Source organism: Aspergillus pseudotamarii (genome assembly GCF_009193445.1).
Source record: "Aspergillus pseudotamarii strain CBS 117625 unplaced genomic scaffold BDV38scaffold_2, whole genome shotgun sequence".
In the NCBI taxonomy this organism is placed as follows: Eukaryota; Fungi; Ascomycota; class Eurotiomycetes; order Eurotiales; family Aspergillaceae; genus Aspergillus; species Aspergillus pseudotamarii.
In genome coordinates this window covers 369,972-392,456 of record NW_022475016.1, presented here as the reverse complement: position 1 = coordinate 392,456, position 22,485 = coordinate 369,972, and the positions used below count along the sequence as shown (strand labels likewise).

Genomic DNA, 22,485 nt, shown 5'->3' with positions numbered 1-22,485 from the left:
GATGACTGCGCCTATAACTCTCCACTAATCTCTTATTCTCATTTGGTCCACTAGGTAGTGAATGAACTAGTGCGAACTGCAAGTATCTATGAAACAAATCACAGCATAGCCAACGAAGGCAGTTTTCACTAAACGTACATCTGTACGTTCGCTAAAATGCTCAACATAGGAAAAGTGTGCTTCATATATCTTGTCTCAGGAGTAAAGAGGGAAAATGGGGAAGGGGGAGGGTATAGACTGCGTGATTCGAAAAGATCCCAGAACAAGATGGAACAGTATATGAATGAGATGGAAGGTTTGCTTAGGAAGCACTCAGTTCAGCCATGCGCCTTTGAAGTTCCGGAACAGCCCGGAGGTGAATATCGAGCTCTTCTTTCTCACTATAAGTATAGTGTTAGTCTCGGTGTCATATAGTTATTGTGAGAATGAGGGTAGTCAAGGATAGGCGCAGCTTACTCTTCTAGTTTCAGTCTCCGTTCCCAGTCTAGACCTGTGAAAATGTAGCCTCCCTGGCCGTCGAACTGCAGAATTTTCTTGTGATATTTCCAGAGACTGCGACGGTGGGATACGGTCATCAGGGTTGTGCCTAATCTCTTGGCAGTTTCGTACATGACCCTTTCGATCTCCATAGTGACCGATGAAGTACACTCATCGAGAATGGCAAACTTGGGTCGATGGTAGAAGAGTCTTGCCATGGCAATGCGCTGTTGGAGTCCACCTGAGAGTACATCACGCCATTCCTCTTCTGCGTCCCAGCCGTCAGGGCGGTCAACAACGGATGCGATCTCAACAATGGAGAGTATATCATAAAGATCGTCGTCGGTAACGCCCTTAGCACGCATTTCGCGAAGTCCATCTGGGTAGATGACCTGCTGGCGAAGGGTTCCACGAGACAAGTATGGTCGTTGCGGAATATAAAAGATCTCATCAAATCGAGGTTTCTTTACCTTGCCTCCGTAGACAGGCCACAGGCCGCCCAGGATCCGAAACAAAGATGACTTGCCACACCCATTTGGACCAACAATTAGAAGATGATCACCGGGGTGCACAGTAAATGACAGCTTCCGCACCAGAACATCCCCATTAGGCGAGACGATCGGGACATCGGTGAATTCGATCGAGTCGCTCTCCTCGACCTCTCCCCGACCGGACAAAACAGCTGCATTCTCCTCGGTCGATGCAGAAGACACCAGCTTCTTCTCAAAGCGTCCAGCTAATAGGTCGTCCATAACCTCCAGCAATGACGAGACACGGGCTGTGTAGCCGGCTAGTTCAGATATCTCTTTGTATGAGAACATCAAGCGGCCGAAGGCGTCAGAAGAGGAAAGCAACATCCTCCTATTCGTAACAAAACCTAGTTAAATTGGTGTTAGCTCAGTCTCAAATACCAGCCTTAGCCCCTACTTACTCTCCGTACGGTCTCCCATGGTCTGAGTGATTTGACCTGGAATTCTGAAAAAAACTGGAATGCTGCATAGGATCAATCCCAAGGCTCCCCAGAAATATTTGATTACAAAGTCCTCCATGAAGCCATGGTATAACCGTCTCTGTAAAATGCGATTCACGTGCTTAATTAGCGTGAAATATCCTTTGTCTAGAGTATCCTTCTCCGCCTCGTGGCCATGATATAGGGCAATCTCTTCACTATAGTCAATCAACCTCGAGTGGAGGAACCGGAATTCTCCTTCCAAGCGGGCTTCATCAGCAACGTATTTTCCAAATGGTGGCGTTAGCGCACGCATGACGTTTGCTGACAACTGAACCAATAGGCTCATAATAAAGAGGCCTTCCCCGCCCACACTCTTTGAGAGGGAATAATTATAGATTGCCATGTCTAGAACTGGCTTGGCTAGGTTGGAATACAGCTCTGCGAGGCTGTCGGAAAATCGAGACACGTCTACCGTGATGAGTTGATCGGGATTTTTGACTCGGTCATCCAGCGCAGAGATCGCGTAGAATGTCATGTTGCTCAAGTACTTGTCATGAATGTAATCTGTCAAGCGCTTCCTGTAACTGAGGGCAAGTTTACATTGGTGATAAGAAAGCTAGAAGGGTTCAATGATGTTAGCCGGTGTAGTTCACTTGCGTGAGAGTGGACCAGAACCGGCGCACGACATACCATGGAATTCGTGAAAGTTGCTGGTACGGCAACAATCATCCACCACACAAGGCCCAGTAGGAAGTCCTTCCCCTTCCCTCTCACCAAGTTACTCACCAGTCTCCCGTCTAGTTCAGCGACATATAGACTGAGTAACGTTCGGAGCACCAGGAAGACACTGTGACCGGCCAGTAACCGTAGCTCTTTGCTCTGCCAGCTGGGAACTACTATTTTCAGCAACCGAAGTAGATTTCGAAAGAATTCGCGGTTGACCCCAACTTTCTTCCGCGGCCGGTCGCCGCCATCCCCGATACTGCTGGTGCCCGGACGTCGCCGCAACTCCACTTGTTGCTGAGAAGCTGCTTTCTGCTCGGAGATGGCATTATGAATGCGCTTTGCTAAAGCTGCGAAGAGGGCTAGATAGACTGTGCGAGAAATCCCAGTGCGGTGGCGCAGGTACAAGGTAGTTAGGCTTGAGAGGATCTGCCGAAGCGATCGTTCGGGAGGAAGTAGTTTCGATTGAGCGGCCATCGCGACGGAAAGAAGCCGCCGCGCGCAAAATGGGCAGAATTTATTTCAGCCAGAGTCAACTTGGGATAACATGGCCATGAAGTGGATAACTCAGTTACCGAAGGGGAGTTATAGTGTCACCTTGTTTCGGGGGAGGTTGGAGAAGAAGAAGGTGGAGAGAGAGAGAGAGAGAGAGAGAGAGAGATAGAAAGAGGGATGGTTGTTTGTCGCAGTAGAACCTGGGGGAATGGCATGTGAACGGATCACTCCCCGACTTTCTGGGGAAGCCGAGGATCTTGGTTCCGTACGGTACGGTATTTAATAAATGTATGCACATACGGTGTCAATTTTGGTAAAGATGGTAATTCTTGATTCCAAACTACAGTTTAATATATGAGACCTGTGACATAGTAGGTAAGATATGGAAAAAGACATATATATATGACATGAGGGGGACTTGAACCACGCGTCTCGTGACACGCAGAGACACTACGTAGTTGTTCTCGGGCAAGCAATAAATAGCCTGAGTTTTCTCAACTTTTATATTTTGTACTAGAGTCTTGGTTTCTCTCTAACTCCGTTTGTTGTATTATCAACTACAATGTCAATGGCTTTTAATCTGCCATACATCTGTATTCTCGTGATGATCTGGGTAGGTGTCTTATACATCTACACCAACCTACTATGCTAATTATCCGTCGGAATTAGTCCAGCCCCAAGCCCCTCGAAGCTGTACCTGTGCCTTGATAGTTGATAAGGCGTGGGTCTCTTCCGTTATGGTTAAGATGCTGAGTAGTGCTTCTTGCTCCAAACGATCCGTTACTCGATCTCCACCTGTTCAACAAATATTAGTATGGAACTATGCATACAGTTCTCTCATCAAATAGCTTACACATCGAAACTCCCATGCATGCTGTGATAAGGGCAGGAGCTGTCTTGTTTGACCGAGCAATGCCACATAGTATAAACATGCTTTCTTTGATTTCAGCCTGAGAGTGTGAGTGACCACGGCAAATTCTTCTAGAATTGAACACATTCCATACCTCTCTTCGTCCGACTGCTGCTCGCCTACCAGGTCCTAGACGGGGGACTCTGGGATCGAATGCAGTAAGTAGGATCCTCGCAAGGTGCCAGTGTTGAATGGCAGTTACTATGAGTGTAAGGTATGTGAGCCCCTGACCGTTCGCAAGCACAAAGGCCTTTGATTTATACCGATGCAATCATCCAAGAACCACAGCTCTGGAAACATTTCACCCTTCGACCTATCTGGCGGTCGAAAATAAATCGGGTTGAATGTCGGTGGTGCCATTCGGTTCCACCCTTGACTATAATCCCAGAGCTGTTCATACTCGTTTATTGTATGGCCCCTCTCATCGTAACAATATATTAGCGTGTGGGCACAATGCAAAATGACTCGATTGGCCCAGGTGGGGTCATCTGCTTGGTCGAGTAACCTATAAGTCGAGTGATCACAGCAACTGAGGTCAAATTGGAAGATACGCTGTTTGATGAACGATGTGTGAAATTCCTGACGTATGCCTACCCAGAATGCAGCCAGTCGGAGGCCACCGTTTCTCACTGCAGCTGCGCCCTGGGCGTTCAGGAATACTTGCACTCCTCGCAAGTAAGTTTCATCGTCAACTCCTACAAGGGGCGCTGAAGCCACCAAGTCAGCTGCCACTGCCATCACAAAGCGTGCCAACGGGAATGGAACATACAATCTATCTCTTCATAGAAGCGCAGAATTACCGCCGCCGCCAGCAGATTCTCATCTGCCACTTCGGCAGGATTCCCAGACAAACTCATGAGGTGTGATATACACAGACTTTGGTATTCTAGCGCAGCATCATCCCTAAGAAAAGGTAACTTCTTCCCCAAGCACAATACCTCACCGGTCCGTGTATGCTGACTTCGGCTGAGGTGTCTTGCAGAAGCGGAAAAGATCGCATATAGGAGCGCAGGGCAATTCGTTGCCCGTGGAGGAACTACCTTGGCAAATTGCCTGGAGGGATCACATGTATCAAACTAGGAGAGGTCATCAGTTTCCTTTTAGGGGAATGGTGACTAGTTCCTCAGATCTGTAAGCGCCCACCCATTGTGCAAGTTCGTCTACGAAATAGCGCATCAAACATGCTTCCTGAACGTCTTTTTGTGACCATAGGGACTGAGGCAGGTCCTGTCCCCGAACTGTCACCGCACTCTCTTGTGTAGGTCTTGGCCTCAGTAAGCGTTGTTGGGCCATCAGCGTTGATTTGAGATGACTTCATTTCAGCAAGAGCAGTCAAATTGACAATAAAATCTACTTTGTTGATTCCGCCTACGACCCCGCATTTTCGGACGGGCGCCGGTCTTAGCGTGTCAGGGACCTCTGGTTGAACTATCTTTCAGTCGATGGCTGTCGGAAAGATGCACCGATAATCTGAGCTTTTATAGAGTGATCTTCAACCCTCTCTGATGGTGGGAATTATAGGTGGTTGATTGTAGAACATTCGGAATCGTCTTCCGAATGTCGGGATGAGCCTACGACTTGCTATGGCTATACATAAGGCTCGTTGACTCGGGCACCCGACATCTGTAATTTCATCTCGCACAATAGTATGTTTGCATTGAGGCACTTATGAGCCTTTCGCGATGCGGCCCCTTACCCTAACTCGTGCGGTTGGCCTCAACAGCCTCAAAAGGCACTTCGTCAGTTCATTTGCGCGCAGATACATGACTATCTTACATCCCCCGAAATTTGAGAATGAAAAACTGGTAGGCCAAAAGCAGGTAGAATCACGGACGTCCTATACTGACTATTCCCTCAGCGCAGCTATGCCAAAGAATCCCCTGAGAGAGTTGAGTTATCCGAGACAATTCAGAAGATGAAGGCTGAATTCCCTGCCACAATCCCAATCAAAATAAATGGATTAGAAGTATGTAACCAACCAAAAATGGCCGTTCCTATAGACTTATCTGTGTATGTGTATAGGTTGAAACGAAGCAATCCCGCTCCCAAGTAAACCCTTCTCGGCACAAAGATATCGTGGCCAACTATGCACTGGCTACACCCGATCAAGTCAATGCTGCTGTCGATGCGGCTCTCAAGGCCAAACCTGCTTGGGAGGCCACTCCATTTGAAGACCGCGCAGCTGTTTTTCTGCGTGCCTGTGAGCTCATTTCCGGCAAGTATCGCTCTGAGATGGTTGCTGCGACGATGCTGGGCCAAGGCAAAAATATATGGCAGGCAGAGATTGATGCCCCAGCGGAGACCGTTGACTTCTTCCGCTACTACATTCAAGAGGCATGGTCTCTTTACTCTCAGCAACCTAAAGTTCATCCCGATGGAAACTGGAATAAACTTGAATACCGTCCACTTGAAGGTTTTACCTATGCTATTGCCCCTTTCAATTTCACAGCACTTGGAGCTACACTTGTTGGCCCGGCCGCGTTGCTTGGAAACGTGGTCATCTGGAAGCCGTCAGATTCGGCCCTTCACGCAAGCTGGCTTCTCCACAAGATTCTGCTAGAAGCTGGCCTCCCTAAGGATGTTATTCAATTCCTACCTGGTGATGCCGAGGAAGTAACCGACACCATCCTTAAAAGACCCGAATTCAGTGCTCTGACCTTTATTGGATCTACCTCTACTTTCAAGGGGATCCAAAAGAAGATTGGAGATGGGATTGGACAAGGCATCTACAACTCCTACCCTCGTGTTGTGGGTGAGACCGGTGGGAAGAACTGGGGAGTGGTCCATTCATCTGCGGACGTGAGGAGTGCTGCTCTGAACACCATTCGCGCTGCCTTCGAGTACCAAGGCCAAAAATGCTCTGCCAACTCCCGTGTCTATGTTGCCGAGTCAGTTTGGGCTGAATTCCAACGACACCTAAAAGAGGAAACGGAGGCGTTGAAGGTTGGAGACGTCGAAGATTATGGCAACTTTGTCAACCCTGTTATCCACGAGCGCTCGTTCGACAAATTGAATAAATTCATCGAGGACGCGAAAACCGATCCGGAGCTTGAACTTATTACTGGTGGTAAGACCTCCAAGGAAAAAGGGTACTATGTACACCCCACCATCTATAAAACCTCCAATCCACGTCACGATATCATGACTCGGGAGCTGTTTGGACCGATTCTGGGTGTCTATGTTTACCCCGATGCTGAGTGGGAGGAAACTCTGAAGTTGATTGATACAACCTCTAGATATGGCCTTACTGGAAGCATTTATGCGAAGGATCCATACGCCAGCCGCCAGGCGCAGACTGCCCTGAAGCATGCTGCTGGTATGCTCTACCTGAATACTAAATGCACCGGCTCTACGGTTGCTCAGCAGCCATTTGGCGGTAGCCGAGATTCTGGTACCAATGATAAAACAGGCACTATGGCTCATCTGCAAAGATTCGTTAGCACTCGGACGATCAAGGAGGAATTTGTCCCATTAGAGAAGGTCGGGTATCCTTCCAATGAGGTCTAGATGTCAGCGTTTGGTCAAGGAAATTAAGAGATTCAAATACAATAAGTAATACAGGAAGGGAACCCGCAAGTCCAAGCACTAGCAAGTATACGTATAGTCTTCCTGACTTTCTTCTCTATGTTAGCAATAACATCGTTGAAACCAAGTGTAATAGCAAATGATCAGTTGGAAATATACCCAGATTTGTAGTGAAAGATTCAACTTTAGCGATACAATTCTCTACTCAATGTCAGGCTAGTTGTATTATGCATTACAGTAGTCTAGCAGATTCTATGTTTCCGATCGACACAGGAATTCCTTCAGTCCTCTATTGATGCGTTGGCGCACGCTATCGGGGCAGTGTTCCGACTGGACTTGGACGCCATATTATATGTAAGAACATGCCCAAAAGCAAATGCACGCCGGTAATCGCACCTCTTAGATCCAATTTGAACCAAATTATACTTTGTCCATCGTGTCTTTCTTTACTCTGATCCCACTATGCTCCCCAAGTCTAGGTTTTTGATGCGCCTCCAAGTTGCATCTGTCAAAAGAAAGTCACTACTGGTATACCCGAAGTATAAAAGCTATCACTATGAGCCAGTTCCCAAGCCAGAAATCAAGCCATATCAGGCAGTTTCACCAATGGCAAGGTTACCGACTCGAGTCTTGCTGCGGTCTTTAGTCATAACTTTTCTGATGTCCTCTAAAATCCTTATGCGACCAGCGCTTACCATACTGAACCTTCTTGCTACTTCAAGATTGCCATTCCTGAACGCAGATCGAAATAGCATCTTGAATAGGGCTCTTCGACTTACGGTTTACGATCACTTTTGCGCAGGCACCAATCATGCAGAGGTCTCGAAGACAATAGCAGACACCAAGCGGATTGGGTACCAGGGTGTTATCCTGGGATATTCCAAGGAGATCGTATTGAACCCCAATGATCAATCATCAACAGATTCTATTTCTGCTAAGTATAGTGACCGGTGTTATGAAATGGTCGAGGAGTGGAAGGAAGGAACTTTGAAGACCCTAGGCATGCTCGAGCCAGGGGATTTCCTCGCTGTAAAGTAAGTCTAATAAGTCTAATATCACTGCTGTTTTGAATCACCTGGAGAACTTAACAGCCCATTCTGCAGATTGACAGGAGCCGGCCCGATTTCGGTAGATGCCATGGCAGCGCGCCAACCAATGCCTGAGGTTGTGGCAAAAGCCGTGGACACGATCTGCGTCGCAACCGCACGGCAAGGCTCACGTCTCTGGCTCGACGCAGAGCAACAGGTGCTCCAACCTGGATTGGATAAATGGGCCATCGAGATGATGCGCACGCATAATCGATCGGAGACGCCGGTAGTCTACAATACAATCCAAGGTTATCTGAAGGGGTCGAAGGCGAACGTCGACTATCATATCAAGTTGGCAGCGCAAGAGGGATGGTCGCTAGGGGTCAAGCTGGTGCGCGGGGCATATATTGAGCATGAGAATCGTGCCTTGATCCACGACACCAAGAAAGAAACAGACTGTTCGTATGACATGATTGCAGACACGTTGCTTTGCCGACGACTACCAGCTGAAGTTGAGCATCTGCAGTTTCCATCTGCAGCCCTCTTTCTTGCCACCCACAATGCGGCTAGCACGGCAAAGGCTATCACTACGCACCAGGAACGTTTACTCGCAGGACAGCCTACAGTTAAACTCGAGTGCGGGCAGGTTCAAGGCATGGCGGATGAGCTGAGTTGTGAGCTGTTGCAGAAGTACGAGCATGCCCTACTTCAGTCGTCTACTGCAGAGGTGTCTCTTCCAAAGACTTTGAAGTGTTTAACATGGGGATCTGTGGCTGAGTGCATGGGATATCTACACCGGCGGGCAGTTGAAAACCGAGGCGCCGTAGAGCGAACACAGCATATGGTGGCTGCTATACGGGCAGAGCTGTGGCGGAGACTCTTTGGGTGAGTCGATTATGAGTTGATACAACATGAAGGGTACTCTCCAACTAGAACTGAATATCTAGTAGTTGTGAATAAACATTGACCATAGTTTCACTGAATCTTGAGCCTCGTTCGTTGTAGCCTTTAGGCTAGGTCACGCACCCTGTTACTTGAAGAGGATAATCACATATAATGACGTCATATGATAGGAGAACGGCCAATGGCCAATGAGAGGGAATCTGATAAGGCAACATAAGGCAACCCCGCAATTTGAGTTCCGATAGTGCGGGTACAAGATTCGGACATTGATCCCGACCTTCACTTTTTGATGGTCATCGCCACTTTGCCCTCACAATATATCGGCGCTTGTGTCCGAAATGCCTCCAACCGAACGATCGAAGAAGAAAAGTCTTCGAGCGTGAGCAGAAATTCCCCATTCATTATGTAGAGATGGTAGATGAATAACTAGATACATGCTAGATGTGAACGGTGTCGGTCGATGAAAGTGAAGTGTTCGGGATCACATCCTTGTTCACGATGTACTCGAAGGAATCGATCCTGTCACTTCCCAGTGGAGGAGGTTAGAGTCTCCGTTAGTGAACGGTGAGGGCATGAACAACGCCGGCAGACTCGTTGCACTAACACAAGTCATCCTTTAACCTCAGCTATCTGAGGGAGTTAGAGGAGCAGGTTACGAGGAGTGCAAGTCCCGGGCGGTATGTGACCTCTGCAGGCGCGGGGCATCAGGTCCAGCCTCCATTGATAAGAAGTGAAGCTGTGGCATTTTCCCCGACTCCCAGTGCAACGCCATACCTGCCGCCGGATGACCAGCGAACAGTTGGATGGCAGACAACAGCCCACGGTAAGCAGATTTTCTTCCGTGACACCCAAAATGCCGCGAAATCATTCTGCTTATAGTACTCTACTTGGCCCTTGAGAGCTAACGCATCTGATAGACTCTCCTACACGTAATGATGGCAGAAGGGTTGACACTGGGGAGAGGCAAGAATGCCATGACTCGGAATTTTCAAAAAATCCATTGGTGGACAAAGAGGAATGGACCTTTGCTGCAACTCCAGACGGCCGATATTGTGAGATTTTTTTTTAACTTCAGTCTCACTTGAAACACCGCTGATGTAAACAAAAAACAGGGTATATGGGCCCGTCATCCTCATGGTCCTTCTGTCGTCGCGTCCTGGCCCTGTTAGGGAAGCGAGTTCCTGAATCGAACTCTCCACCAGCTCCATGGCATCTGGATGGCATGGCATTCAAGTTGCAATGGAAGCAAGTAGCCCCCGAAGAATTGCCTGATGTCACCAATCTACCGCCCCTAGATTACGCGCTTTTTCTTTACAATGCCGCCAAGTATTATCTCGCTTCTTTATCCTTCCTGATTGATGAGACACTATTCCTTCAAGAGTTGCACGAATTTTACCGGGATCCAGCAGCGAAGGCTGCCTCACGTAGGTCTTGGTTCGCCCAGTATCTACTTGTGCTTGCCTTTGGAAAAGCCTGCATAACTCAAAGAAATCCATCTGGGTCTCCTGCTGGCCACCAGTATGCATCAAGCGCGATGGCTTTATTGCCAGATTTGTCGGGCATACACGAGGACCCTTTGACCTCGATTCAAGCTTTGAGCCTAGCAGCATTGTACTTCCAATCAATTGACATGAGAAAAGCAGCATTTCAGCACGTAAGCTTCCGAATTGCTTGGTACAAAAGATGTCCCTGCTTATACCTCTTTACTATCTATTAGATCGGACAGGCTCTGCGTTGCTGTATCATCGAAGGCATACACAGACATGTACCGGAAGAGCTAGGTGGACCAGAATTTTCCCATCGCTGTCGGACTGTCTTTTGGGTAGTATACATGCTGGATAGAGAGTTCTCTGCATTGATGGGGGGACCAAACTCTATTCGCGACGAGGATATCACGGTGAGATTACCTGCAGATGTGGCTTCAACCGTAGAAAATACCAACTTGACGTTGCATGTTCGGCTTGCGCGCCTCATGGCGCAAATATTGACAAGTGAGTCCAGTTGGCAATCAGCTAATGCGAGGCTCCATAAGAATTGACTAACGCAAATGAGTCAGCGGTCTATGGGGTGGACAGTGCATCTAATGGAGCGTTGATCAGAGATACTCAATCTATTCTTCATGCACTAGCTGATCTCTCTCACGCTATCACGGAATTTCTGGATAACAGTTTTCATGGCATGGTTGGCCGAGGCTCGAAGATGGCAGTTAGACTGATGCTAGCCCAACATCATGTAAGTATACCTTGTATAAATCGTGCGTTTATTGTCGATACTAAACAATTCCAAGTGTGTGGTTCTGACAACACGGCCGTTGGTTATGTGTGCTCTCAATATGCACATAGATAGTGCAGAGAGACAGCCGTCGCAAAGCATTTGCCTGTCGCCGCCCGTGGCATCTCTCTTGCAATGCTGCGCCGATTCTGCACAGACCATCCTTCAAACCCTTCGATCATTAGCTGACGATGACTTGATGGGTACGTAGAACTGTTTCCCCTTTCTTACATAACGCCAGCCCTAAAATTGAATGTGACAGACGCATTTTTACCGTTCCAAGTCGAGCACGCTTCTTCATCTGCCTTTGTTTTGTACTTGATCCGCTCAATCGCACCCTCACTCATTGCGAATGAGTCCTGGTGTGATAACCTTGACTGTGTTATCGAAAAACTCATCACAAAGGGCAACCTAGCGGCACCATTCCGGAAGTTGGAACTGAAGCATCTGGACCTTATGCTGACACCGTTAACACCGAGATCTGCAAGCCATACAATGCTTCCAGTAACTTCAGATGAGATCCAAGATAACAATGATGATACATATACACTGGACCAGGTGGACATAGGAGATGAAGTTGCGTGGGATTTGTTAGCGCTCAACCATTCTGTGAGTCTTCCACCAAGAGAGCTGCTTGATTTAGCAGACCAACTGGACGTGGACAGTATCATGCAGTCTATGGACACTTAAGCAACGAGATTTACCACCCAAATGAATAATATATCACCATGTTTTTTTAATGAATTTGGCAAGAAATAAAAATCTGATCATTTCCTCCAATCTGCCTGGCTTGCAATTCGATAGGGAACCACTGTTGCTGTATAGTGGAAACGCTCAGTTCAGCGCGGAAAGAAAGATAAAGGACACTTGACAGGTTAGGGTATTTAAACAACAGCAATGAAATCCACCTGAATCTCTACCCCGGCAGGCAATTTGGATACTTCCACCATAGACCGGGCCGGACGATGCGGAAATACGGGATCATACACAGAAGCAAAGTCAGACATTATACTGGCGTCTCTAACATAGACCTATGGTGACGCAAGAAGTTAAAATGATTACGGCGGAGATGATAGAATAATGCCCAAGGACTTGCGTGTTTAAAGGGGTGCTTACAACCACTTTGACAACCCGGTCCAGTCCGGAGCCGGCCTCTTTAAGAATGGCTTCCGTATTCTGGATGATGGCTTTGGTCTTCTCGACAGTTGAGCCCTTGATTAGATTACCTTGGGCATCCGCAGGGATCTGACCGGAGAGCCAGACTTGGCCGCCGGCTTTGATTGCTTGGGACTGCATTTCATAATATTTGTCGGCGAGGTGCTTAGAGGCTTACTCTGGGGCAACATACGTAGTGTGCGAAAGCTAGACAGTAGTAAGCTTGCATGTCTTGAGTGGGGCTAGGAGCTATTCTCACGGGCATATGCTCGATCGGTCTTCACACTTGTTACTGGGGTGCATATGCGTGCGGTGGTGGACATGATTCGATTCCCAAGGGTTGGACCCGGAACAGTGTAGAAAAGATGGCTGAGGGAAGGCATACTGCGGATAGCACGCGGAGAGAACATGTTTTGACTTAGGGATTACAAATCGCGGAAAGAAAAAGCGATAGCATAATCGATCTAAGTCCACGGGTTTTGGAGGACTGGTGTTTCTATACCACTGATGTAGATGAGCAATCGGGGTTGTGTACCGGTTAGTCGGAGGACAGATCCGATATCTTCTCATTTTTAACCACACCTTAAACCGTCACTGTTTCCACTCACAACCCCGTGCAATATATATTATATTTTTAAACAACAACTCACAGTCAAAATGATACGATCAAGAGCTCTCGGGCGCTTCCTGTCCACATAGTAAGCCTCCAGTCATTAGATCTCTACCTCCAAAAAACTCAAGTCATAATTAACACAAAGCCAGCGCCACACCCACTCGCACAGCTCTCAAGTACCAACCACTCAGGAACCTCCGCCAAAGTTCTTCAATGGCAGCGACAGCAACAGCAACAACTCCAGAAATTGAGAGCGATGCCGTACAAAAAAACTACAAAATAGTACAAGACGTCGGCAACTTCGCCGAGACGGAAGCCCAACGTCCAGACTTCGACCACGCCAAGCACATTGAAACCACCAAATCACCCTACCCAACCTGGGACTACGGACAAGGGGTACCCGACAACGGCGCCAGTCTATTGCAAGAGCATCACGAAGTAGACCCCTACGCACCAGACCGGCCCTCGGTGAACAATTACCGGCTCCTCGTCTCCGCCATCGCGCCCCGACCCGTCGGATTCCTCAGCACTGTAAATTCACAGGGCCAAAAGAATCTCTCCCCCTTTAGTTACTTCCAAGTCATTGACCATGACCCCCCGATGTTTATCGTCGGCTTCTCCTCCCGTCCGGGACGAGTGAAAGACACATACCGCAATCTAAAGGAAACGGGCGAATGTGTGATCAACACGGTGTCCGAGAACATGATCGAAGCTGTTAATGCGACTTCCATCGATGCGCCGTATGGTGTTTCGGAGTGGGATGTTTCGGGTCTGCACGAGGCGCCCTCGACGACTGTTAAGCCGTCGCGCGTGAAGGAGTCAGTGTTCAGTATTGAGGGCAAGGTGATCGATATTAAGGAGTTTGCGGATCATCAGCAGCCGGGCATGAGTATTGCTGCTACGGTGTTGATTAAGGCTACGCGGTTCTGGATTAAAGAGGGGGCTGCGGATGCGGATTTTAGTCATATTGATCTGGATAAGTTGAGGCCTGTGGGACAGTTGGGGGGTGTTTCTTATGGACGGGTTGTGTCGACTTTTGAACGGCCGAGGACGAAGTGGAGTAATGAGGTGGTGAAGAGTGAGTTGTTGGCTAGGTTGGAGGAAGAAAAGGGGGAGAACAATTAGACTCTTGTTTGTGGATAGATGATTTGTATATAGTTGCATTGTGTCGGTATCGTGTTTTCCACGTTGGACGTTCTCCTTCTTTTTCTCCCTGACTCCCCTGTGTGGATCTTTCCTAGATAGAGGTTTGGATGTTGCTATGCTATATAGAACGTGTTCCGATACAATTGTTATATTAACCTGGCCTTGTGTCTCATTCGAACATAATTCAACAAATTATGGTAACTAGACTTGTACAGAGATATTCGCAATGTTAGGCACACCCGATTGTATATCAAGTACAGCATAACTTGACCATGACTAGAACCTGCTTGTAGTCTACCTAGTTAGATCCCTAGACCCAACAGAACAATAAGAGAACTTTAACTCTTCATACTGCAAACACCTCCTACTAAACACTCAACCAAAACCCCAACCTAACTTCTCAGAACCCTCGCCCATCCACCCCAATAATCACAAATCACGAAACCGGCACCCTCACAGCAGGAACATACTAAACAACACCGATATCAATACTAGACCTCCTAACAGCCTGATTCCCCAAAGAGTTACAGGGGGAGAAGGGGAGGGGGGAGAGAGTAGGGCACACTCACAGGCAAAATCTGCACCTTCTCCAAATCCCAAACCCCACTCGTAGCATAGATATCCTTCTCAATAATCCCACGAACCTCATTTTCGTTCTCAGCAGTGTATACAACCATACTACCTTTAATTTGGGTACCACTGGTCTCTGTGGGATGGGTTTCGAGGATTGCACCTGTTTTGTTTTGTGTTAAAAATACCAGTGAGGTCTCTTCGCAATGCTAGTGTAGTGTAGCGATGTATCCAGCTAATGGTGATATCGCCATAAGAATACGAGGTAGATAGGACAGGACTTACCTCCATCAACAAGCTTCCCGGCCGCTATTAGCGGTTTTATCCCCTCGTAATGTGCACTAGGTATCAAAAGTCCGTGAGTACAGGTTCACTGGGTGGATTGTAACTTATAGATAGGGTATGTAAGGACAGGTCATAATAGATATGAGAACCTCACCCTTTTACTTGCTTCCTAAGCCCCTGAACATTAGGCTTATCGGGCATGATACAGAGGAATTCTTTTTTCTGGATCATTGCTTTCGTTGAGAGGGATCTTGTGGTAATGGAGAGTGTTGTTAGTCGGATGAGGTGGGAGTGTGCTCTGCTGGCGAGTCTGGGGGCTAGAGGGGTGGACATTTGGTACGGTGTATATGATTGTGGTTCTAGGAATCTAGGTAGATAAGTGAATTTGTGTTGTCTTTTGTGACTGGACTAGAGTTGAGGGGTTTGTTATGTATTACTATCATGGTCCATGTTGGATGTGTCGGTGCTTGATTCCGATGCTTCACGCGGAGAGCGAGTCCGATGGTTGAGGGAGATTTAGCGCTATTTATTAAATGTGTCGGATTTAGTTTGACCGCTCTAAAGGTTTATAACTGCGTGATATCGGGAATACCTAGCTACGTGTACTGTAACTATCAATGATGGGAACTTGAGTACTATAATATCTACAGCGTAATCCCTGAGCCCTTTGTGCTATGAGTTGATGCTCACGAGTTTAGTGAACAGTGCACTAAGAGATTGTATCCGCGGCGAGTCCAGGATAAAGGTGCTTATCGGATCTAGAGAATTCTACTCCATATATCATACTGCGATCAAAGCCCTTCAGCGATGGATTATGTAAAGTATAAGTTAAAGCCCGGCAAGCCGTCAGCCGTTTCATGGACGAAGAATATGTACTGTACAAACTGACATCTACTATGCACGAGATTGCCAGGAGGAAAATCAGAAATAGGACTGAAAAATTAAAGTACATTCGAAACGAAACTCGCGCTCAGTCAACGGCAATAAAGTTCATATATGATAAATGATAATCGGAAAGCAGCGAGAAAATAGTCGCCGCAGCAGGATATACCCACATTCAGAATGAGGACCGTCATTTGGCCTCAGTCCTATCTGTTTTGGCTGCCAGCGCCGTTCCCTGATGATGCGGTTCTCTTTCCGCTATTAATTTGAGCCGCAATCTGACTCTGTTTGAATTTCTCAAAGGTCTCTGCATCTTGCTTATGAGCTGCCCATAGCTCTTCTACAGTTGTGCCTAACTGCTCGAACGTTTTATCTGCACCCACGCCGTCAAAATGGGAGTCTTCCTGCTCCTCCTGCAAACGTTCGAGTTTCTCGCGAAGGGCAGCAATGTGTGCATCATCTAGGGCGAGAGATGAATCACCTTCACCTTGGTCGAATGAGGGATTAAGAAAGTCGCGGCGAAGGTTCTGGCCAAGACGATGGACATGACCTTCTTCGGAGGTCATTGCACGCGAATGAAGAGAAGTCATCGAGCTTGCTCGCGATATGCCCAAGGCGTACTGATCGGCATCTTCATCATCAATAGCACACTCGTCACCCTGATCGGTGATCGGTTGAGTGCCGAATGTGGTCCCACCGTTTACGTCGTCACCTGAATTCTGCGAGCTGGAATCCGGAGCTGTAAAGACCGGTTGTGGTATGATCCGCGTCTCTGGGTACTCGTCCTCGAATCGCTGAATCATCCTATGCAGGGTGAAATCAAGGAATTGAAGACGTCCTAACGTAGAAACAGAAATGTTAGCATTATTATCAGCTCACAGATGTAACGTGCGCACGTACTGTAATTAATGTCGTTGCCGGCTCTATCCTCACGGACAAGAGCCGATTGAATCCTGGTCCGAATATTCCGGGCGGATTCAAGTAAGTTCTTCGACATATCACGGGGCCTTTTCGCCACATAAGACCGGGACTTCCTGTGTCTAGGCGTTGTCGTGCCACTGGGTGGGCCAGACTGATCTCCGGGCATATGATGATCCAGGTTACCAAGACAGACCCCCAAAGCTTTAACCACACCGGTTCCTCCGATGACATAGTCCTCATCAGGAGCGGGCTCATCATCTTCCTCGCCAACTTCATCCCCGCCACCATGGCCAACAATATGTTGCAGGATCTCGGGCACAGGAACGGTCTCACGTGCACAGGACGGGTCACCAGGCACAGACAGATCTCCTTCAATAGCACCTCGTTCGAGGTTTTGAAGAGAATAGGCCACGATCTGAGAGGCGAGAGCCTTCACAACTTCATTGTTTTCTGCACTCGGGACTTCGATTTCCACTGCTATGATCGTCCGCGACACACGTACTGCTGCCATTAGGGAGGCGTAAACAGCGCAGGCTTCTTCCTGGTTACTTGAGTCTGTTGCAGCAGCTAGCGCACTGATGGCGGGATTTTCTAAGATGCTCAGATGGCACAATCTAGGGCATTCCGGAAGGACTTCAGCAAGAGCGATGGCATGGTCGGCTGACAAATTCACATCAGCCAAATGGATGCGCTTCAATGAGGGCATTTTTGGGAGGAAACGCCGGAAAGTCGCTAGAGCATCAGGCTGGCCGGAGAAGAGCTCTGGATTATGGGAGAAGTCAATGAATAGGAGATTAGGAAGGCGACTCAGTGCTTGTAGCAAAGGACTAATGGCAGTTGGGGTAAGAGCGCAGTCGGCAAGGCTCAGCGCGTAAAGGTTGGTTTCTTTTTCAACCGCCGATGTAATTAAGTCCAAATGATCTCGGATGGGATTACCACCAAGATCAAGTCCTTCGCATTTGCTTGATTTAAGATATCGAATAACATGTTCCAAGCCTTCTCGATTCAGCTCGTTATTCGCGAAGCCAAGCCTCCTCAAGCCGAGAGTCGTGGCTGCATCGCAGATCTTCTTCACCTCCTCTGTTGTGGGTTTGCACTCGCTCAGCAAGAGTTCTTCAAGATGATCATCACCGAAGCGCCGAGAAAGGGAATTAGCGAATAAAGTCGCAACATCCACCGCGGAACCAGTAGCACATGAGGTTTTTGAAAGCTGACCATTCAGATCATGTGTTGTGATAGGTGTCTTCGGAAGTGGTATACCTGACAGGTCAATGGCCTTTAGTGATTTCGAGAGGTGAACGAACAAGCAAATGTGACGCCACCCTTCCTTGCCGATCTTTGGGTTATCTTTGAGGGATAGTTTCTCTACTACGCTATTTCTCTCTTCTTTTGCCGAAGCCTGAGAACCTGACTTTCCTGTTCGCCTGCGTCTCTGCCTCATCTGCTCCACTGTTTTTGTGGAAAGCAGGGCAGCAAGAATTGACCGCACCGAGTCATCTGTCAAAGCACACTTTTCCAGAATAATCTTTCGGACAGGGACTACAGCTAGCCAGTCACTGAAAGTGGCAATATCCTGAGCGGTCATGGGAAAGTTGGTAAGATCGAGGACACCAACCGTTCCTGGAGATTCCGCGAGGATGGAGGAAGGCGCGGAGATTTCATCAACTATTCTTTTCAGCACAGGCGTCTCCCGTAACTGGCAGCAACGTCTGTATATCCGTACGGGGTCTGTCGTCGGGTGGCTCTGCGTTCTAGAGCGCGGGTGACCGGGCAGAGGCGCGGGGGGATGGTCTTCATGATCATCGGCAGTTAATTGTAGAGGAATGGAACCATTCGCCTCTGCTTGTCTCCGTCTCCTCTCCTTGCGCTCCTTCCTTTCCTCCTCCGATCTTTTCTTCTTCTCTTGTTTTCTGGACGGCTCCTTGGCTTCACCGTTCACTTTGGCATCACTGGGGTTGGCTTCCGATTGACCAGCCTGTTTTCCGGGGGCGATATTTTCCTCAGCCCGCTTTTCTTTATCCGCCAACACTGTCTGTGGATGCTTTAAAGCAGAGCCTTCGTCTTTGTCTTTCGATTTGGTGCCGGACTTTTTCGATTTTCCATTCATATCTGGGACGATCCGATATTTGGCATTGGCAGGGCTACTTTCGTCGTCGGATTCTCGGCGAGAGATACCCGCAATCTCAACATCTACACAAAATGCAACGCGTCGTAACTTGGCCTGGTCCAAGTCTGGAATCTTGCACCTGTCCCGGCCCCGGTCAATGTTCATAACGCGACGCTCGCAGACGACGCCATTTGTAGCCAACTTGCTCGATCCGCCCGATGCAGAGGATGACAGTTTCCGAAAGGCATTCTGAAGAAACGAGGGGCCCTTGGGGGAGGTAGAAGCAAACGGATTTGGTTCGTCTCTTCTTTCATCGTCCTTGTCCTTGGGGGAATAGGCTGCTCCAAATGGGTTGTGCATATCGAGTTTTGAAACAGGCGAGGTTGCCTTAACGGTCGGCTGGCTCTTTAAGCTGGACTGTGACGGGGGCGTTGAGCCCGAAGAGAACTTGGAGCTGAGAGTTGAGATCCATGAGTTCCTCCTCCCGATTGGCTTCGGGGCACTTTTCTGAGGATTCGGGGACGATCCAGTCGACTTCCCATCCGTTGTCTTATCATCAGATCTCACTTCCTTCTCAGTTCGATGAGCATTCTTTTGCGCCTCCTGTGTAGGTATTGCAGCAGGGTTGGGGGGCTCGTATGGAGGTGGTGGCGAGGTTCTCTCGACAGGAGTTTCTTTAGTTCGTGGTGCGACGGTGGGTTCCGTATCAATATTCGACTTGTCGCTGTGCATAGACGACGCGGATTTGCACCTAGAAAGATTATCTGCTGGGACGTTAGAGACCAATGCAAATGATGGTGGATGCGACAGAAAACCCCCATGGTGGGTATAGCGCTGACTCGGGTTCGCCATCACCTTTCTGCGTATGATGCAGCCAGCTGACATCAACAGTCTCAACTCCCTCCATCTTGAATTAGATTTTACCCTGATAAGTCGATTGCGAATCGTATGACTTCGTGGCCCAACAGATTAGTTGATGTATAGGTGAATCAGGGCGGACGGGTTCAAGCGCATACTCCGGTCCGCGGTGTTGAGAATCAACCACAATTCAAGAAGAAGACTATTCAACAATCGGCAGTAAAAGTCGTAAATATGGTGTGTCGAGTCAAAGACGCATCTGTTCCCCAATGAACCATTACAAGGCCTGACGGTGGACATATAACATCATGACATAACGGCAAGGTCTGGCGATCATGGTGGGTGCGGAGCAAACGATTGGTGACAATGCGGCAGAGAGAACGGGTGACAGACGAGAGTCCACAAGGAACAAGACACCTCGAGGGTAAACCCTCAGGAGTAGGTAAAAAGGGTCACAGAAAAAGGAGAAGTCGCAGAAGAGGGCCAGTGCGGAATGAGGCAAATTGGGATGAATGGTACTTCAGCTACTAAGTAGTTAAAGAATGGCCGACTGCGGACTAGTTAGTGGGTATTATCGAACGCTGCAGGAATTCTTTGCGGAGGGCTGGCTTTCTCCCCTTACCTAATCCTGGTACGACCACGGTACGGTACGGGGATATATTACCGGTGACGCTCAGAAGTACCCAAGAAGTTCAATGATTGATTGATGGTACAGTACTTGTATGTCCCAATATGCACGTTTAATGTTGCACGACTTATCCCTCGCCTACAAGCATAATTCATCTCATGTTGAATCTCCCCTCCCTTGTACACCACAAGCGACGGGCCACCGTCAAATCGCCTGCCACTTCCTCTTCCGTGGTTTCCGCTTGTAAATTCTGTTTTTTCCCTCACACGACACACCGCCAAGACCACCTAGAACGCGTATGGTAATGATACGTGGGCCTGGAAAATAGGGTCAATCAAGAGGACCCACGTCTGTACCATCTACCGATGCCCCATGATTTTAGCTGAGACCCTCCATCGTGGTCTGAGGGGGGAAGCGAACAAAGTCGATGATTAACCTCTTTGTAATATAGTTTGGTAACTGAATACCGACCGGTGAAAAGTTATCTGTCCCATGTACGGAGTACATACATAACATACAGAATGTACCGCAATGCCTCCTCGTGTAACAAGCCAAAGAAGCTTGTTCGAAACTCGCTGTTCTTTTCTTAGGGCACGAGATGCATGAAGGTATTGATAATGGTGAATAATCAACTGCGTATTGGTCCAGCAACAAGTTCTCCTGCAAGCAACTACTAACCAGTCCTAGTCTTTGCATATGACGTATAGTCAACTTATTTCATTATCATGATTGCATGATCTCAATCTAAAGACCATATCAGATCGAACCATAGGTGAATAAAAAAAAAAAAAAAAAAAAAAAAAAAAAAAAAAAAAAAAAAAAAAAAAAAAAAAAAAAAAAAAGGAAGAAGAAGACGAAGAAGTTTGAAAGGCATGAAAAAAATTGGTAGCGAAAGGTCGAACGTTTTCGTCCGATCAAGATCTACTATCCACGCAGACTGGTTTGGTACCGTGTGGCGTCCAGCGTTTCCGGGGGTTACGATTGACTTGAGTTTAAAGTATGACGATCCGAACCTTTCAATACAGGAGAATGCCTGAGTTAACCAAAATGTTGAGTTATCTGCCGTTAATATTATCTATCTCGTTTAAACTTTCTCTTTCTCTTAAAGTATCGAGTCCTGTTCAACCCCTCTTTTGTTTTTTTGTTTTTTTTGTTTTTTTTTCCCCTCTCCACTTGAGAATGTCTGACTGGGCTGCAATGAGGGTTTTCTCTTGCTTCGTTGGGCTTTCATCCGATCTAGTAATTTTCTGTTCCGATCTGAAATCAATACAAAAGCTTTTCAAGGAATTTTAGATAATACTCCGTATCTTGTTTATCGTGAATCTCATACAAGGAAAACTAATTCATTAAAGAAACAGATGGAAACGAGCCTGTAATTTCGGTAATGCATAGCCGCGAAAAAACTACCCAGCTCAGTAAGATGCTCCGGAGTACGTTGTAATGTCCAGCAACACTGGCAAAATCCACTCGACACAAGTGGTTCCAGTTCCAGCGCTACGGGAACAGTCTATGGCGTAATAGTCCAAACGGTACGAAGATCCTTTCGCTACGAAAGGATGGATCAGGTGATCGGTGGGGCAGGTGTTACTATTTCGGGTTAGCACTAGCCCGGCACGTGAGGCCATGAGGGCTACCAATCAAGACAACACCGCGACAAGCGACATCATAGCGTTGGAGATCTATTGAAGTTTCCCCTATGATAAACAACAGCAAAGTTGGATGGATATATCGTTGCAGTCCTGATACAGCTGGCAACCCCCGAAAAGGAAATTGATAGACGATCCTGAGTTAGGTTCAGTTTGTACTCTGCTACCTTCTATTGGTTGTCTTTTTTTTTTTTTTTTTACAAGATAACCATTCTAACTGTTCATGGTTATTATTCTTTCCTTGGTCTGTTTGTTATTAGGGCTGGACACGAACAGCGAAATATAAAGTTTATCTACGCCTGACAGTGTACAGACACGATATCCAGCTCGGTATCAATTCGATGCGTTCGTGTATTTATTATAGAAGAAAGGCAGGCCGAGAGTATATGG

At 47.7% G+C, this 22,485-nt stretch overlaps 8 protein-coding genes across 8 annotated transcripts; 3 read left to right on the top strand and 5 right to left on the bottom strand.

Annotated features, from left to right (window-relative positions):
- Positions 1-20: 20 nt before the first annotated feature.
- On the bottom strand, positions 21-3,193 carry BDV38DRAFT_63851 (ATP-binding cassette long-chain fatty acid transporter PXA2). The gene is made up of 4 exons (XM_032063676.1): positions 2,120-3,193; positions 1,409-2,045; positions 457-1,354; positions 21-380 (listed from the first exon to the last, which is right to left on the bottom strand). The coding sequence occupies exons 1-4, from the start codon at positions 2,627-2,629 to the stop codon at positions 302-304; spliced, it is 2,124 nt and encodes a 707-aa protein (XP_031919310.1). The 5' UTR covers positions 2,630-3,193; the 3' UTR covers positions 21-301.
- A 106-nt stretch (positions 3,194-3,299) lies between these two features.
- Positions 3,300-4,414, bottom strand: BDV38DRAFT_277272 (uncharacterized protein; the record flags this gene model as incomplete). Its single annotated transcript, XM_032058449.1, has 5 exons — positions 3,300-3,442; positions 3,501-3,597; positions 3,652-3,758; positions 3,821-4,264; positions 4,327-4,414. The coding sequence occupies 5 exons, from the start codon at positions 4,412-4,414 to the stop codon at positions 3,300-3,302; spliced, it is 879 nt and encodes a 292-aa protein (XP_031919309.1).
- Positions 4,415-4,899: 485 nt separating this feature from the next.
- BDV38DRAFT_63838 (L-glutamate gamma-semialdehyde dehydrogenase) lies at positions 4,900-7,642 on the top strand. The gene is made up of 3 exons (XM_032063675.1): positions 4,900-5,362; positions 5,421-5,523; positions 5,580-7,642. Exons 1-3 carry the CDS (start codon positions 5,352-5,354, stop codon positions 7,062-7,064), a joined length of 1,599 nt encoding a protein of 532 aa, XP_031919308.1. The 5' UTR covers positions 4,900-5,351; the 3' UTR covers positions 7,065-7,642.
- A 1,709-nt stretch (positions 7,643-9,351) lies between these two features.
- Positions 9,352-12,155, top strand: BDV38DRAFT_267233 (fungal specific transcription factor domain-containing protein; the record flags this gene model as incomplete). Its single annotated transcript, XM_032056552.1, has 12 exons — positions 9,352-9,392; positions 9,455-9,479; positions 9,547-9,566; positions 9,682-9,836; positions 9,931-10,065; positions 10,126-10,437; positions 10,486-10,624; positions 10,775-11,004; positions 11,142-11,245; positions 11,301-11,487; positions 11,547-11,874; positions 12,038-12,155. 12 exons carry the CDS (start codon positions 9,352-9,354, stop codon positions 12,153-12,155), a joined length of 1,794 nt encoding a protein of 597 aa, XP_031919307.1.
- A 13-nt stretch (positions 12,156-12,168) lies between these two features.
- BDV38DRAFT_277269 (YjgF-like protein) lies at positions 12,169-12,849 on the bottom strand (the record flags this gene model as incomplete). The annotated part of the gene is made up of 4 exons (XM_032058448.1): positions 12,169-12,315; positions 12,401-12,574; positions 12,633-12,646; positions 12,699-12,849. The coding sequence occupies 4 exons, from the start codon at positions 12,847-12,849 to the stop codon at positions 12,169-12,171; spliced, it is 486 nt and encodes a 161-aa protein (XP_031919306.1).
- Positions 12,850-13,265: 416 nt separating this feature from the next.
- BDV38DRAFT_277268 (flavin reductase family protein) lies at positions 13,266-14,177 on the top strand (the record flags this gene model as incomplete). The annotated part of the gene is made up of 1 exon (XM_032058447.1): positions 13,266-14,177. The coding sequence occupies one exon, from the start codon at positions 13,266-13,268 to the stop codon at positions 14,175-14,177; it is 912 nt and encodes a 303-aa protein (XP_031919305.1).
- A 604-nt stretch (positions 14,178-14,781) lies between these two features.
- Positions 14,782-15,462, bottom strand: BDV38DRAFT_233083 (uncharacterized protein). The gene has a single exon (XM_032053109.1). It carries the CDS (start codon positions 15,384-15,386, stop codon positions 15,204-15,206), a length of 183 nt encoding a protein of 60 aa, XP_031919304.1. The 5' UTR covers positions 15,387-15,462; the 3' UTR covers positions 14,782-15,203.
- Positions 15,463-15,496: 34 nt separating this feature from the next.
- On the bottom strand, positions 15,497-20,060 carry BDV38DRAFT_63650 (putative cell wall biogenesis protein Mhp1). Its single transcript, XM_032063672.1, has 4 exons — positions 19,980-20,060; positions 19,819-19,915; positions 16,836-19,727; positions 15,497-16,773 (listed from the first exon to the last, which is right to left on the bottom strand). The coding sequence occupies exons 2-4, from the start codon at positions 19,868-19,870 to the stop codon at positions 16,142-16,144; spliced, it is 3,576 nt and encodes a 1,191-aa protein (XP_031919303.1). The 5' UTR covers positions 19,871-19,915; positions 19,980-20,060; the 3' UTR covers positions 15,497-16,141.
- Between the last annotated feature and the right edge of the window lie 2,425 nt (positions 20,061-22,485).

What these genes read in the sequence shown, in the direction of transcription:
- BDV38DRAFT_63851 (XM_032063676.1), bottom strand. Translation starts at nt 2,629, where the DNA reads ATGGCCGCTCAATCGAAACTACTTCCTCCCGAACGATCGCTTCGGCAG. An exon ending in CATGGGAGACCGTACGGAGA is followed by an intron (nt 1,355 to 1,408) that starts GTAAGTAGGGGC and finishes CAATTTAACTAG; the next exon opens with GTTTTGTTACGAATAGGAGG. An exon ending in CGGAGACTGAAACTAGAAGA is followed by an intron (nt 381 to 456) that starts GTAAGCTGCGCC and finishes CTATACTTATAG; the next exon opens with TGAGAAAGAAGAGCTCGATA.
- BDV38DRAFT_63838 (XM_032063675.1), top strand. An exon ending in TCAAAATAAATGGATTAGAA is followed by an intron (nt 5,524 to 5,579) that starts GTATGTAACCAA and finishes GTATGTGTATAG; the next exon opens with GTTGAAACGAAGCAATCCCG.
- BDV38DRAFT_233083 (XM_032053109.1), bottom strand. Translation starts at nt 15,386, where the DNA reads ATGTCCACCCCTCTAGCCCCCAGACTCGCCAGCAGAGCACACTCCCAC.
- BDV38DRAFT_63650 (XM_032063672.1), bottom strand. Translation starts at nt 19,870, where the DNA reads ATGGAGGGAGTTGAGACTGTTGATGTCAGCTGGCTGCATCATACGCAG. An exon ending in GCTGCATCATACGCAGAAAG is followed by an intron (nt 19,728 to 19,818) that starts GTGATGGCGAAC and finishes ACGTCCCAGCAG; the next exon opens with ATAATCTTTCTAGGTGCAAA. An exon ending in CGGCAACGACATTAATTACA is followed by an intron (nt 16,774 to 16,835) that starts GTACGTGCGCAC and finishes TTTCTACGTTAG; the next exon opens with GACGTCTTCAATTCCTTGAT.